Source organism: Panthera tigris, chromosome A3 (assembly GCF_018350195.1).
Source record: "Panthera tigris isolate Pti1 chromosome A3, P.tigris_Pti1_mat1.1, whole genome shotgun sequence".
Classification (NCBI taxonomy): domain Eukaryota; kingdom Metazoa; phylum Chordata; class Mammalia; order Carnivora; family Felidae; genus Panthera; species Panthera tigris.
The window spans coordinates 24,367,209-24,383,783 of NC_056662.1; the positions used below are offsets into that span (position 1 = coordinate 24,367,209).

Below are 16,575 nucleotides of genomic sequence, written 5' to 3' on the forward strand. Positions count from 1 at the left end.
TTTCTGGGCCACTTTGAAACCTCTGTTGCTAATTTGTGTTCTCTAGCTTTGGTTTTAGGATACTCTGTTGTCTAAAACATCTGAAAGAGAATAGCTATTTGGTTTTTTAAAAAAGAAATCAATTTTTTCTTATGACATAAACAAAGGATGTTCATTATAGAAAACTTAGAGGGATGCCTGGGTGGCTCAGTCGGTTAAGTGTCCAACTACGGCTCAGCTCATGATCTCACAGTTCATGGGTTTGAGCCCCACGTTGGGCTCTGTGCTGACAGAGTCTGTGTCTCTCTCTCTCTCTCTGCCCCTCCCCCACTCATGTTCTGTCTCTATCTCTCAAAAATAAATGAAACATTAAAAAAATTTCAAAAAAAGAAAACTTAGAAAATACAGAGAAGCAAAAATAAAAAAAAAATTAGTAATCCAACCACTGAGAAAAAAAACCACTGTGAACTTTGGGCCTCGTCTTTTAGTCTTTTTTTTTTTTAATTTACTTATGCATGTTTTTTTTTTTTTAAGTTTATTTATTTATTTTGAGAGAGAGAGTGCACACAAGGGAGGGGCAGAGAGGGAGAGAGAGAATCCCAAGCAGGCCCCGTGCTATTCATGCAGAGCCTGACACAGGGCTTGAACCCATGAATTGAGAGATCATGACCTGAGCCAAAATCAAGAGTCAGACACTTAACTGACTGAGCCACTCAGGCATACCCTGCATGTTTTCTTTTTTCTTTTTTTTTTTTTTTTAATTTTTTTTTTTTAACATTTATTTATTTTTGAGACAGAGAGAGACAGAGCATGAACGGGGGAGGGGCAGAGAGAGAGGGAGACACAGAATTGGAAGCAGGCTCCAGGCTCTGAGCCATCAGCCCAGAGCCCGACGCGGGGCTCGAACTCACGGACCGTGAGATCATGACCTGAGCCGAAGTCGGACGCTCAACCGACCGAGCCACCCAGGCGCCCCTGCATGTTTTCTTTTAAATGGGGTCATAGTATATATCTCTTTTATAACTTTCAATTAATAGGATGTTATAAATATCTTTCCATGTCATTGCAAATTTGTTGTAACATCATGTTTAATAATTCCATAGTGGGCCATTTTATGTAGGAAATGGGGAAATTATTAATAAAAATTAATATACTTTAATGATAAATACATGACCTGAAGATAGTCCATAAGGAAAGGGTATTGTAAAATAGGGATAGGCTTCATAGCTCTGAATTGCTTAAGCAATAATTGTGGACTTAGTTGATAAGTTAAATTGGACATAGATATTAATAGACTTGATCCCTTTATTCGGTCTGAAAATTTTGCAGGAAACATACTTGAGGGGTCTCAGGTTGCTAAAGGTAAATGGTTTTGAGTTCTTAGGTTTCCTTTCATGGGAAATCAATCTGTGAGTTTGCATAGCACCTTGTGCACCAGGAGATATTTGACAAGAGCTTATTTGACCAGTTACAGAAAGTTTCTTGCTTTTGGGACTTGCTGAGTCTAATCCTGATTGATAAAGCTGGATTATTTCTTTCTTTTTTCTTTTTCTTTTTTTTTTTTTTTTTTTTTCCTTTTACAGGTAGTGCCTTCCTCAGTGCTATTTTTCTTGCCTTAGCAACATACCAGTCTCTGTACCCACTCACCTTGTTTGTTCCAGGACTCCTCTATCTCCTCCAGGTAAGCACTTGCTGGTCAGAAGCCAACACTCAAGTGACATTTAATACATGGCCCAGTCACTGCCTGGGGCAATGAAGGGCATGGCTCAATAAAGGCAATGGGACTGGGTCCCTGTCTCACATCTACTTGCTTCTACTTGAAAACACAAACAAAGAAACTTGACTAACTTTAAACAAAATGGGCGTAGTGACCATTAAGTTCTAATTATGCATAACATTGCAAATGTTTAAGTGTATTTCATTTTATGTGTGTGTAGTTGGAATCTACCAACCATCTTGCATTTTCCTTCTCTCATCTAATATTCATAGACCCCTCTCTAAGCTCATTTTTAAAAAACTTTTCTGTATAACAACACTCATCATGTAAGGTTCTTGTAGGAATTAAACGTTGTGGGTGTACGTAATGCAATCCTGGGACCATGGTAAGTGATCAATAAATATTAATTGAAGAATACAGATTGCTGACATTTACTGAGAACTTACTATGTCTGACACTATACTGAGCACTCTGCAGGCATCATTTCATTTCAACCTCATAAGAACTTTTGAGGTAGGTCATAGTATTAGCTATGTATTAGTCTATTATTAGCCATAATACATCCATGAATTGCAGCTGGAATATTGGCCGGCATAGTTACTTGCCTAAGGTGACATGGCCAGCAAGTGACAGTGCTGAGATATGAACTCAAGCATCCTGATGCAAGAACTTGCCCTCTGACTGTCTGCCTTTTCCACACCAATGAGAATACACATATTTCCTCAAGAGCAAGTAACCATTTTCAGGTCCTGCATGGTCCAAATCCATTTTTAGAAGAGAAACATTTCTTGAAAATGTACAGAGGACAGTGCCACAATTCAAACCAAGAAATATCTGATTTCAGAGCCTTTGTTCTTAATTATAAACACTGTTGCTGGGGTGCCTAGGTGGCTCAGTCAGTTAAGTGTCCTATTCTTGATTTCAGCTCAAGTCATGATGATCTTATGGTTCATGAGTTTGAGCCCCATATTGGGCTCTGTGCTGATGGTGCAAAGCCTGCTTGGGATTCTCTCTCCTCCTCTCTTTCTGCCCCACACCCTCTCTCTCTCAAAATAAATAAATCAACTTAAAAAAAAAAAAAAGCAGTGTTGCTAAAACAGTATATACCTCCATTTATTGGAATAGGCTATACGTTTGTCATTTTAAGTGACTTCATAATATGTCTTTGTCTTGATGTACACAGTGATTCATGATTAGCTTGGTCTTCATCCTGTTTAGGAAATTTGAGATATGCCCTGGTTGTCATTGATATAAATAGTATAGAAAGTGAGTTTTCTTTAAGTTATTTCCTTAAAGTATGTACCTCCAGGTAACTCATTGGACCCAAAGGTGTGAGAATTTTCATAGTCCTTATTATGCAAGACCAGAGTGTTCACCAAAAAGCTTGAGCCCATTTGTAGTGCCACCAAAAGTGTCTAGAGTGAACCACGGGCGCCTTGCTGGCTCAGTTCGTAGAGCATTCAACTCTTGATCTTGAGGTTGGAAGTTTGAGCCCCATGTTGCATGTAGAGAACACTTGAAAATAAAATCTTTAAAAACAATAAAATAAAATAAAGTATAGTGAACCATTTCCTCCCAGGCTGCCAGCACTGGCTTTTCAAATTTGAGTTATGGTTGCTAGTCTAATAGATGTATCATTGCACTGTGAAGTTATTTTGCTTTGATTCTCTTTCTAGATTCTTGTTGAATCCAAGAATTTTTCCACATAATAGTATGCTGTTTGCGTTTCCTTTATTACTTCATACTTACAGTTCATTCTTTTTTTTTTTATTTTTTGAATTTTTTTTTTTTTTAACATTTATTTATTTTTGAGACAGAGAGAGACAGAGCATGAACGGGGGAGGGGCAGAGAGAGAGGGAGACACAGAATCAGAAGCAGGCTCCAGGCTCTGAGCCATCAGCCCAGAGCCCGACGCGGGGCTCGAACTCACGGACGGTGAGATCGTGACCTGAGCTGAAGTCGGACGCTTAACCGACTGAGCCACCCAGGCGCCCCTCAGTTCATTCTTTAGAAAGTCTGAGCACTAGGAGAAATGGATACAACCATGTGGGCTCAATTCCACAGCCTTGGGATCATGACTGGAGCCAAAATCAAAAGTTGGATACTCAACCAGCTGAGCCACCTAGGTGCCCCAGTGAAGCTTTTTTTACAATCTGTGATTGAAACAACTAATGGACCTTCTAGAATGATTTGTGTGAACTGCTCTGTGCTTGCTTGCTAGTGAATATTTGTTTAATAAATGTTAAGTATGCCAGAATCTGGTCTGGAACTTGTTTTCTTTGCAGCAAGATTGTAGAGTGGGAGCTAGCCTTCATCCACCTCAGACTTCTTTCAAGGCAACTGTTGAAGAACCCGAATTGCATACTTTAAAATAGTTAAACATGTGGTGTGTGAATTTCACCTCAAAAAAGAAAAATCTAATACTAATATTAGCTTTTTGCTACAATTTTTCTAGCTTTGACCATTGGGGGCTCTTTTAGATTGGCTTTTGTGTTTTTTTGACTAGCCTTGTCTTCTTGAGCCTTTCTTTCCTTTCTTTCTGGTGCCACAAGATGTTCCAGGTTCATCTTGTATTTTCCCTGCTCCAGCCCTGGAATCAATTCTTCAAGGACTCTTGGTTGCTTTTATTGGTGAAAATCATTGAGAAACCGAGGATTATAGGTCTGCTTATTGTTATCTGGGTGGCATTGCTTCTAACAGACAGCTGTGAAATATATGTATGTATACTAACCCTGCCCCTATGTCTGTAATTCTTTTTCTCCCTATCTCTTCATACTGATACCTGTTTATACTGATACCAGTGAGTCCAGTCTGACACCAAAGGGTTCACTTTAGTCTTTCCCTTTTCCTTGTGTATAATTTTTCTCTAATGGTTGGAAGCCCAACTTGCATTATCTGCAGTATATTTGCTAATATGTTCAGTTCTAAAATCAACATAAAGTGGTTCTAGAATTTCTGTGAGAAATACCCAGGTCAGAAATATATGTACTGGGTCGCCTGGCTGGCTCTGTCGGTGGAGCATGTGACTCTTGATCTTGGAGTGATGAGTTCGAGCCCGACTTTGGATGTAGACATTACTTAAATAAATAAATAAATCTTTTTTTAAAAAAGAAATATATCTATTGACTTGATTATAACACATATGTGTAGTTCTTTTTGTCTTTAGCATTACAGAATTCTGTCAGGTTACTGTTTCTCAAAGTCACTCAGGTTAGTTTTCTTCTCCCATGTAACCCTTCAATGTAGGTATCTTATTAATTTGACATATAGTTAGACTCATTTATTACTGCTTGTATTAATTTTGGATTTCCCCTACACCTTGGTCGATTTTAATTTTTTGGTTTTTTGGGGTATGTGAAGAGACTAAGAAATATTGCTGTGGTTCTAAGAATCAGCTATACAAAAAACATATTCAGAGAAGTATTACCCTGCCCTCATCCCTGCTATCTTGTTCTTTTCTTTTTCCTTCTTCCTCTGTCACCCCAAGTAACTGTTTTTAGTTTCTGGTTTATCCTTCTTGTATTTCTTTTGCACAAATGAGCAGACACATGTGTATTTCCTTCTTTCTCATATGAAGGATAGCATACTCTAGGTACTCTTTTGTGCTTTGCTTTTTTTACTATTATTTCCTGGAAGTCACTGTATATTGATACATAGAGATCTTTTTTACAGCAGCATAGGACTTCATTGTATGGATGTACCATAGTTTGTTCAACTTTTCTCCTTTGTATGGGAATTTAGATTGTTTCCAGTATTTTGCTATCATAGTTAATGCTTTAATGAGTAACCTTGCATATATGTATTTTCGTGTTGTTGGAGGGATATCTTCAAGGTAGATTTCTAGAAATAGAATTACTGGATCCAAAGGTAAGTATATATGTAGTTGTTTTTTTTTTAGGTCTTTTTAAATTTCCCTCCATAAGGATTGTACAATTTTTGTATTCTTATGTATGACATAAGAATGTATGACATTGCCTATTTTTCCACAGCCTTGCTAATAGAATGTGTTGTCACATTAAAAAATCTTTGCCAGTCTGATTCTGAGAAATGGTATCTCAGTGTTGTTTTAATTTGCATTTTTTAAAATATGAGTGAGTTTGAACATTTTTTCATATTTGTGGATTGTCTATTCATTTTTTCTGCTCATTTTTCTCTTGCATTTTGATCTATTTTCTCTCCATTTTGAAGAATCCTTTATATATTAGAAGTATTATTAACCCTTTGTCTGCAAATATTTTCTTCTAGTTTTTCATTTATCTTTTGACTTATTTATGGTGTTTTTCTTTTAACAGCTTTTATTGTTTATCAAGATATAGTTTACATAGCAAACAATTGACCTATTTAAAGTATACAATTCAGTGATTTTTAGTATATTCACAGAGTTGTGCAGCCATTACCACAATCAATTCTACAACATTTTTATAACCCAGAAAGAAACCCTATGCCCATTAAGTCACTCTCTGTTTTTCCCCAGTTCCCCTTTCCCCTCTAGCTCTAAGCAACCAGTATTCCGCTTTTTGCCTTTATATGCTGTCCTGGACATTTCATATAAATAGAATCATACAATATGTGGTCTTTTGTGACTGATTTATTTCACTTAGCATGATGTTTTCGAGGTTCATCTCTGTTGTGGCATGTATTAGTACTTCATTCCTTGCATGTTTATATTTCCATATAAACTTTAATCTTGTATAATTCCATAAAATAGCTTGTTGGCATTTTTAGTTAACAACATAGTTAACATATAGTATAATATTGATTTCAGGAGTAGAATTTAGTGATTCATCACATACATGAAACACCAGTGCTCATCACAACAAGTACCCTCCTTAATACCCATCATCCATTTAGCCTATCCCCCACCCACCTCTCCTCCAGCAACTCTTAGTTTGTTCTCTATAGTTAAGAGTCTCTTGGGGCGCCTCGGTGGCTCATTTAAGCATCCAACTTTGGCTCAGGTCATGATCTCATGGCTCGTGAGTTGGAGCCTCATATCGGGCTCTGTGCTGACATCTGGAGCCTGCTTCAGATTCTGTCTCCTCTCTCTGCCTCTCCCCCGCTCATGCTCTGTCTCTCTCTCTCAAAAATAAATAAACATTAAAAAAAAAAAAAGGAGTCTCTTATGGTTTGCCTCCCGCCTCTTTTTTCTTCCTTCCCCTATGTTCATCTTGTTTTATTTCTTAAATTCCACACATGAGTGAAATCATATGGTATTTGTCTTTCTCTGACTCACTTATTTTGCTTAGCATAATACACTCTAGATCCATTCACGTCATTGCATATGGCAAGACTTCATTCTTTTTGATGGCTGAGTAATATGATTTATTTTTAAACTGTTTGTGATACATATATTAATAGCTTTTCTTACGTTGCATTAACCTTGATTTTTGAATATGTCCAACCTAGTTATAACCCAATTTTATCATATATTGCCGAATTATATTAGGTAATACTTCATTTAGTATTTTTGTATTCGTGTTGGTAAATGGTTTTGGTATCAAGTTTATGATATTTGCTGTGAAAGAATTAATGTAAGGTTAGAATCACCTTGAATGTTGGTAGAACTTTCCTGTAAAACTGGCTGGGCCTGCTCTTTTTTTTTTTTTTTTTTTCCTTCCAAGTTTTTATTTAAATTCAAGTTAATTATCATATAGTGCAGTATTGGTTTCAGGAGTAGAATTTAGTGATTCATCACTTACATATAACACCCAGTGTTCATCACAAGTGCCCTCCTTAATGCCCATCACCCATTTAGCTCATCACCTCACCCAGTTTCCCTCCAGCAACCCTCAGTTTGTTCTCTATAGTTGAGGGTCTCTCATGGTTTGCCTCCCTCTGTTTTTACCTTGTTTTATTTTTCCTTCCCTTTCCCTGTGTTCATCTGTTTTGTTTCTTAAATTCCACATATGAGTAAAATCATATGGTATTTGTCTTTCTCTGCCTGACTTATTTTGCTTAGGGCCTACTCTTTATGGGAAAATTTTTCATTACTAATTCAGTTTCTTAAATGCTTATAGGACCATTCAATTTTGTTTCTTCTTGAATTAGTTTTTCCCTAATTTTTTCATGCTTTAGAAAAGTTGAAAGACTAGTATAATAAGTACCTTTTATTTAGATTACCCAGTTACCATTTTGCCACATTTTCTGTATCTCTCTAGATATACAGATTTTTTTTTCTTTCTTTTTTTTTTTCCCTGACTCATTCTCAAAGAAGTTACAAATTTATTAAAAGTGTGCTCTTCAGGGGCACCTGGGTGGCTCAGCTGGTTAAGTGTCCAACCCTTGAATTGGCTCAGGTCATGATCTCATGGTTTGTGGGATTGAGCCCTGTGTCAGGCTCAGTGCTGCAGTGAAGCCTACTTGGGATTCTCTTTCTCTCTGCACCTTCCCTCCCCCCCCCCCCCCCCCCCCCCCCCCGCCCAGCCCAATAAATAAATAAACTTTTTTAAACCTTTAAAAAGAAAATGTGTTATTCATATTTCCTACTTGGTTCCTGATTGTTGTCTCTGTGATCTGTTATCTACTGATGATGGTTATGTCCATTTTTCCTTTGTAGCCCTGTCCATGTTTGTTTTATATATTTGAGACTGTGTTATTAGGTACATACAGGTTTAAAGCTGTTACATCTTTCTGATGAATTGCACCTTTTATCATTATGAAACATCTTAATTTCTGTAATACTTTTTACATCAAAGTTTATTTTATCTGGTAATAGTATAATTAAACTTGTTTTCTTTTGGTTAGGGTTTAACACAAGGAAATCCTTTTCAGTCCTTTGATTTTCCATTTTTCTGTGTCCTGTGCTTTGCAGAAGGGATCTTGAAGTTTAAGCTGATAACTTCTTTCTGTCCTTGACATCCCTAAATGTACCATTTTGCCCTCTCTCCTAGCGGCAGTATATACCTGTGAAAGTGAAGAGCAAAGCTTTCTGGATCTTCTCTTGGGAGTATGCCATGATGTACGTGGGAAGCCTAGTGGTAATCATTTGCCTCTCCTTCTTCCTTCTCAGCTCCTGGGACTTCATCCCTGCAGTGTATGGCTTCATGTAAGTAATGACTTCATTAGAAAACTCTGGAAGCTAATTTGTTTTTCACAACTCCAGGTGGAATCAGAGGGTGCGCAACCACAGGGAGCATCAAGATACAGGGGTCCTTAAACTTCAGTGTGCACCAGAAACACCTGCAGGGCTTATTAACACCCAGATTTCTGGGCCCTGCCCCTAGAGGTTTTGATTAAGTAAATTTGGGATAGGAACCAAGAATTTACATTTCTAACAAGTTTTCAGGTGATGCTGATGCTGCTGATCCAGGGAAGAGCAGACTTTGAGAACCACAGGTCTAGTGCGTACCTTTGATCCTGTGAGATTAAAGAGCACTCTCTAGGAACATCTGAAGCAACTACCAGCCTCTGCCTGGAAGGGTTTGGCTCAGTCCCAAACAGGAATGGATATATTCCTCTACTGCAAGAGGGTCTCTGACAGTTTTAAAATAAAGCCACCTCCCATGTGTCAAACTTTTAGAGAAAATAAAAATGGAGTATGAATTCTGCAGACGTTTCCCAATACTCTCTGTGTGGTATGCTGAGGAGGACAGGAAGGTCGCTGCTCAAGCCTCAGGGACCTCACAGCCCATTGAGGTGATAGACAGTTAAATCTGTCAGGGTGGGGAGGGGATCTGGAGGGGCAGACTCCCCTTTGGAATTCTGGACTGCTAATTTGTGTTAAATCCTGGCTATGCATAACTTGTAGCTCTTCATGCTGAGCTTTAAGTAAGAGTTTGTAATGCCGGTGAAAAGCTTTTCCTGGTTTTTGCTGGCCCACAGGATTGTGTTCTTTACCTCATTTCACAGAAAAGGAAATGTAGTCACAGCAGGAGGCAAAGAAATGCCCTGGGTGGAGGCCTTGGTCAGTGCACTCTGACCATGAGCCATTGCCTATTTCTTCCTTCTTCATGCTCCACTTACTGCCCTTTTAAAATCGTGAATTGACATCAGTTCCAAATCTGTGTTTTTGAAAATAAGACATATAATGTAAATTTTTAGAAGAGCCAGATTTGCAACCAATCTTTATCTAATAGAACTAGACAAAAAGTTTTCCAGTGAAACCCTTATTTCTCAAATGAGATCCGGGATCCTAGCTGGAACCTGCCAGTGCTTCCTCAAGACCCCAGAAGTCACTGCAGTGTCAGGCACTCAGTCTCTGGCTCCTGTTGTCAGGATGTGGAGCAAGAATGGGGAGCAGCAGGATCTTTGAGCTCGCTCCTCTGGGCAAGTCTTTGTAATGCCCCAAATAGATACTGTCTGTTTAAAACCCATTCCTCTCTTGTATATCCTGGGTATCTCCTAAATTTAAACATATATATTTTAGGCAGTAAAAGAGGGGCTGGTCTTTTGACTTCTAGCCCAAATCCTGCCTCATTTCAGATCTTTGATGCATGCCAGAATTTGGTTTAGTTGATATTTGTTATGGGTTATCATTCTCTGTTTCTCTGCCTCTTGTTTTTATTAATTACCTATATCCAGGGTGCCTGTAGGGCCCCTCACATCCTGATAACTGTGGGGACAAAGTCATCTTTGGCTGCCCAGTAGTGACCAAATTCTTTAGGAGAAAACCAGGTCAAGGCAGACCATTTAAAATTTGGCTCTCTTTTTTTCTCCCTCTTTGTTTTCTTCATTCCAGACTTTCTGTTCCAGATCTCACTCCAAACATCGGTCTTTTTTGGTACTTCTTCGCGGAGATGTTTGAGCACTTCAGCCTCTTCTTTGTATGTGTGTTTCAGATCAACGTCTTCTTCTACACCATTCCCTTAGCCATAAAGCTAAAGTAAGTGGTTGGACCTGCGGTTTCTTTGTCTGCAGAGCCATTTGTAGTCTTACAAGCACCTTTCAAACTAGGAGTATCCTCTCTCAGGTTTATGCCATCTTTCTCCAGGGAACCCTACCTTTAATGGCCTCAGGTGCCAGTAGCCATAGCCAGCAATAGAGTCACACATGAGTGCAGGCTGCAGGGAGCACCCTGATATTTTCCCTAGCTTCACTTTGAGCCCACAGTGCTACTGAACCCACTCGCTATTTAGGATAGAGGAAGAGTTTGGAGTTATAAAGGGTGTTTAGAAAAAGTGCATCTTATTGGGCGTCCTCCATGAGTAGCCCAGTGACAATGGAGACTCAGGATGTGTTAGTTGGGAGGTTGGCCACCTGCAGCTCTGTTTAATCTTCTGATCAATTTCCTTTAAGGCTTGTCTCTTCTGCAGCATAAGAAAACTAACATGTATTGAGCCTGGCTCCATCCCAGCCCTTTTTAGGTTTTCTGAAATGTATTTATACCTAACCCTTCTGGCATCTCTTGGAAGTAGGCATCATTTTATTATCATTACGCCCATTTTATAGTTGAGGAAATGGACATTCAGAGAAGTGGAGTGATTTTCCCAGAGTCACACAGCTAGTAAGTAGTGGAGCTGAGATTCAGACCAAAGTTTGTCTCCAACATCTATACTCATCCCTTGGCACCATGCCAAACTCCTGAGAGAGATCACTTGTAGTGGTCCCTGGAAAATGTTCTATTATCAGAGCAGGGAAAAGAGGCACTGAAGCATACAGATATGCATTGATAGTCCAGGGAACCTAGAAGAGAGTTTGGTTTAAATTTCAAGAGCCTGAGTTCTCTGTTCTAACCTTCCTGCCAGTCTTCATGGCCAGTGTACCAATGCACATGGTTCCCATTCTGTAAAAGCTCAGAGCTCATGCCTCCTTCCCATGACAGAGCCTTGGCCTGGCATCTGACAGAAAACTTTCCTTGGCCTGGCAGTCTCTGGAACTCTGGCAGCCTTGCCCAGCCAAGCTCTCCAGCTATCTGTCACGCCCAGTCTCTGCCCTTGATCTGGTCAGGCCTAGCCACTGGGCTGAGAGAAGCTGGGAGCCTGGAACACCTTTCCTCACTCTGTAGCACCTTTCATTGTCTGCATGTGAAAGGCCACAGGTGCTTCTGGGTAGACTACAGCAGCACCATCATGTGACCCCCCCCACCTCCACCCACCCCAGGCCAGGGCCTCAGGGTTGTGGGGACAGACTATATGAAGTGACTTTCTCCACTGCTGCCTTCCTGTGGCTGGATCTGAAGCTCCACTGACTCTCCAGCCCCTGCAAGTGTTTGCTTCCAGTGCTAGCTTTGTGGGAACAGGGCCCTTCTGACCAACTCTCCCCAGACAGTATTGCAGGGGATTCTAGTCTTCATGTTTCTTGTCACTGGATTTTCACTGGCCTTTTCATAGGCCATGAAGCTCTTCATGCAGCTCTTACCAGCTACCTAAAAAGCCCACAGCCAGTGATTTGGATTGTTTTTAGGAAGATGCTCACTGGGCTAGCTGGACCCTTCGAGAGCCTATAGCACTGAAACTTGCCAGGCTGAGTCTGAAGCATTTGTTGTGTAAAACTGCTGGAGTGTTTGGGGTGTGTACATGTTTGTCTCCACATCTCAGACTTACACCCATTGAGTCACCCTGACCTTTGACCTGCAAGACATAACTGCCATTAATCTCTGAAGAAAGCCTTTATGAGCTGGGCATCCAGGTAGTGTGCAGAAGTAGGCCACATGCATGTTGTTTAGGTACAGCTGGGGAGGGTGTAGATCTGGCCTCTCTCTGTTGGCTTCCTTGTAGCACTTGGTCAGCCCTCGGAGGAACACTGGAGATTGAGCTCTGTCCCCACCCTTCCTGACCAGAGCTGTGATCACGCTAGGCACTCAGGAGAACAGTCTTGGTGCTGCTCAGGAGTTCTGGAGATAAACAGTTCCACTGCTTACAAACTCACCTACCTTATCTGAACCTCTTTCCTCATCTGCAAAGTATGGGTGATGATATTGCCTACCTCAAGGAGTAGGTGAGGTATAGTGAGGATCCCATGTGACAGCACAAGGAGAGGGCCTAGGACGGAACTTGTCACAGCATGAGGGTTTAGGAAATGCTAGCTGTTATTGTTGTTTAAGGTAACAAAACTCCAGTTCCAGCCCAAAAGCGCTGAAAAGCTGCCTGCAGCTCTCACTTCTCCTTCTGGAAAGGAGCTTATCATAGCTAAGTGTGTATAGACTCCACTGGCCTTACTGTCAGAGAAAAAGAGCATCAGCAAGGAGGCACTTCCTGCCCTGGGGTCTGGGTGTCAGAGGGGCCTCTGGCAAGGGAGGCTGCCTGATTACTCTGACAGCAGCTATGAAAGCCCAGTAATGAAGCTGACTTCATTTGTTTTCTTCCTTAGTGACTCTTGCCGGGGAAGGCTCAGAACTGGGGTGTGGGGGGCAATGGGCTGTTGCTCTAGTGTTTGCTGGGCCCTCCTCACCACCTCTGGGCAACTCTGGGTCCCTGCAGTTTTCTGCTTTGCTGCTTGGTCTGGCCCCATGTCTTATGGGTAGCAGAGCCAGACCCTACCTGAAGTCCACTTGAGAGTATTTTGGGGTTTGAGGGATGGGGTCAGGAGTCTCGGGTGTGCCTGGTCCCTGACTGATCTCTCCCTCTCTGCCTGCCCCACCCCACCCCAGGGAGCACCCTGTCTTCTTCATGTTCATTCAGATTGCCATCATCTCCATCTTCAAGTCCTACCCAACAGTGGGGGACGTGGCCCTCTACATGGCCTTCTTCCCTGTGTGGAACCATCTCTACAGATGTGAGTACTCCCACCTCTAACCCTGTGGTGGCAGATTTGTGTCAGCCTGGTCCCTGGATAAGACAGACACGGAAAAAGAGATTGATAGGCATTTGCCTGGCATCTGGTGTGCTGGCAGCACCGGGAGAGGGGGAATGACACGAGGCAGTGTCCGCCTGCTGGGTACTACAGACTAGTGATGGTAATAAAAATAACTACCATATTTTGGTCACTAAGTACCTACCTGGCCACTGTGGTTTTAGGAGTGTTACATGCATTAGGTCATTTTATCTTCACACCAGTCTTGGAGGGAAAAATAACACCATTTTGCAGATTAAAAAACTGAGGTACAGAAAGGTAGAGCCACTTGTTCAAGATTATATGACAGGTAAGTGGAAGGGCTTGCTGTGAGCCTGTAGCTAGTGCTATCCAGTAGGATTTTCTGTGGTGATAGAAATGTTCTATATCTGCACAGTACAATAGGATAGCCACTAGTATGACTAAGAAACTGAATTTTTTTTGAAGATTTTATTTAAAAAAAATTTAATGTTCATTTTTGAGAGAGAGAGAGAGCAAGTGTGAGCAGGGGAGGGGCAGAGAGAGAGGGAGACACAGAATCTGAAGAATGCTCCAGGCTCTGAGGTGTCAGCACAGAGCCTGATGTGGGGCTCACACTCACGAACCATGAGATCATGACCTGAGCCAAAGTCAGACGCTTAACGAACTGAGCTACCCAGGTGCCCCTGAAGATTTTATTTTATTATTATTTTTTAAATAATCTCAGTGTGTAGAGCTCAAACTCACAGCTCTGAGATCAAGAGTTGCAAGCTCTAGGGGCGCCTGGGTGGCTCAGTCGGTTGAGCGTCCGACTTCAGCTCAGGTCATGATCTCATGGTCTGTGAGTTCGAGCCCCGCGTCGGGCTCTGTGCTGACAGCTCAGAGCCTGGAGCCTGTTTCAGATTCTGTGTCTCCCTCTCTCTGACCCTCCCCCGTTCATGCTCTGTCTCTCTCTGTCTCAAAGATAAATAAACGTTAAAAAAAATTAAAAAAAAAAAAAAAAAAAGAGTTGCAAGCTCTAACGACTGAGCCAGCCAGGAGCTTGTAGACAAACTGAATTTTTAACTGAAATGTAGTTAAATTTAAAAAGTCACACATGGCTGGTAGCCACCGCATTGGACAGTGGAACACTAGACCTTGGTCTTTGAACCATTTCCCAGCACTGCACCTAAATGTTTATAGAACACTGGACATCTGCCTGCTCTGAAGACCCCTGCAGCTCTAACCATGTCCCCCCTCAGAAGATGGCATACAGTGAGCTAGTTATGCTTCCGAGACTGCCAGTATTTTCCTCAGTTGGGCTTTTAGCCCTCTGCATGGGTTCTCTTCAGTGTTTGTGGGCTCCCTGGGGGCAGACTTATGATTCACTCACCTTTGTGTCCCCAGCACCCAGGATCAGACCTGACCCACACAACTCAGCACATGTTTTTGGATGAGTTTTTAAGCCCTGTAATAAACAGGCAGTGTAAGTGCCCAATACTCGATTCTCTAATCTAAAATGGGAAGGGAGCTATGGAATTTTCCATAACAGTGGAGTGCACAGCCAGGTATCAAGAGTGAACTTGGGGAGGACAGGCTTCAGAGGAAGGAAATCTTTGTTATTGTTTGGGGATGCCTGGGTGTCAACCAGGAAGTGAAACTGACCAGCTGCCAGAAGGAAACCTACCTGTAAGACTGGGCCTCTGAGCTAAGGTAAACAGCAGAGTGGGCGGGCAAGGCACACTACTCTCGCAGGTGGTGGCCTGTGGGGCAGTGACCAGTCCTGCCTGACTGGGAGGAGTAAGTGGCGTTTTCTGCCTATGACATCCTCATTGCACAGATAAGAATCACCCAGTCCAGCAGGCTCAGAGTCAGTCTGGTGCCCCCACCCCCCTCAGCAGAGTGGCCAGTGACAAATCATGAGGCCACCAAACATGTGGACATGCCCCAGTTTGTGACAGTGTGGGTCTTGGGGACATTGATCCTCTTTCCTCAGAAGTAGAGTCATTTTTTTCTTAGCTGTCTCTTGCCCTTAATAATCTTTCATCCCGGGGCGCCTGTGTGGCTCAGTTGGTTGAGCATTCGTCTGACTTCGGTTCAGGTCATGATCTCACGGCTCGTGAGTTCGAGCCCCACGTCGGGCTCTGTGCTGACAGCTCGGAGCCTGGGGCGTGGTTTGGATTCTGTGTCTCCCTCTCTCTCTGCCCCTCCCCTGCTCATTCTCTCTCTCTCTCTCTCTCTCTCTCTCTCTCTCTCTCTCAAAAATAAACATTCAAAAAAAAATTAAAAAAAAATATTTCATCCCATATTGCTGAACACAGTCTGGAGCCAGAAAGACTTGAATCTGGATCCTGGCTTTCCCATTACCAGCTCTCTCTTTTTAGGAAATTCATCTAATCTTTCTGAGTCACTTGGTTTTTAATCTGTAAAATGGGGAGAATATCTTCCAGGGGTGTTTTAAGTTTGAGAAATAATGTATATAAATAGCACTGCAGTTACCATTAGTAAGAATCATGCGGGTGGGGGGGTTCCTACATAATTCCGTGATCAAAGCTTCAGGCTTGGTAGAGTCATTCAGGGTCATTGGAATGAATGTACTTTTCAAAGCTTGAAATAAGCTATTTTATGCCCTCTGGGGTTGACGCAGAGAAATTAAGGATGGGGTTCCCAGAAACCTAGATGATCTAATAGATGCTGTTGCTGGCTGTCTGGGCGAATAGTTTACAGTTCAGCTTGACTGAAGACTCTGCACAGAATGTGGGCTGGCCTCTGCCACCACCCCCGCCCCCCCTCAGCCCCCCGCCCCCAGTGGCCAGCAACTGTGGCAGAGAATATTCATGCTCGGTATCTGTTTGGGTCATGACAGCTGTGAGTCGTTACATTCAGCCAGGAGCATCTCCAGCCTAGTCCTTTGGACCCATGAGTGGAGACTGAGAAGTCTGTGAGTCTAGGGTGAAGGTACTCAGACTTGTAATGTGGCTAAGAATTCAATTTAAACATTAGTTGCCAGTGCTAACATGCCTGCTCACACATTCACCTTTTTGTTTTCCTGTCCTGGCCAGTGGGGAGGAGACGAGGTATGTCGGCCCTGCCCCAAGTATAGGCCCCAGACGCTGGGACTCTGGTGCTTGGGACCAGGATGAGTCATACAGACACACAATTGTGGTGTTAGGGAACAGCCTGCTGGCAGAGCTGGTGCTAGCCTACAGTG

General features: G+C 42.1%; 1 protein-coding gene across 1 annotated transcript in view; it reads left to right on the forward strand.

The window, feature by feature from the left end:
* The window catches only part of PIGU (phosphatidylinositol glycan anchor biosynthesis class U), an 83,452-nt gene that overhangs the window by 47,572 nt on the left and 19,305 nt on the right, over positions 1-16,575 (forward strand). The window contains exons 7-10 of the mRNA XM_007073597.3: positions 1,563-1,660; positions 8,588-8,742; positions 10,375-10,518; positions 13,225-13,349. Of these exons, the coding sequence (XP_007073659.2) occupies positions 1,563-1,660; positions 8,588-8,742; positions 10,375-10,518; positions 13,225-13,349 (522 nt within the window). The remainder of the gene's footprint in view (positions 1-1,562; positions 1,661-8,587; positions 8,743-10,374; positions 10,519-13,224; positions 13,350-16,575) is intronic.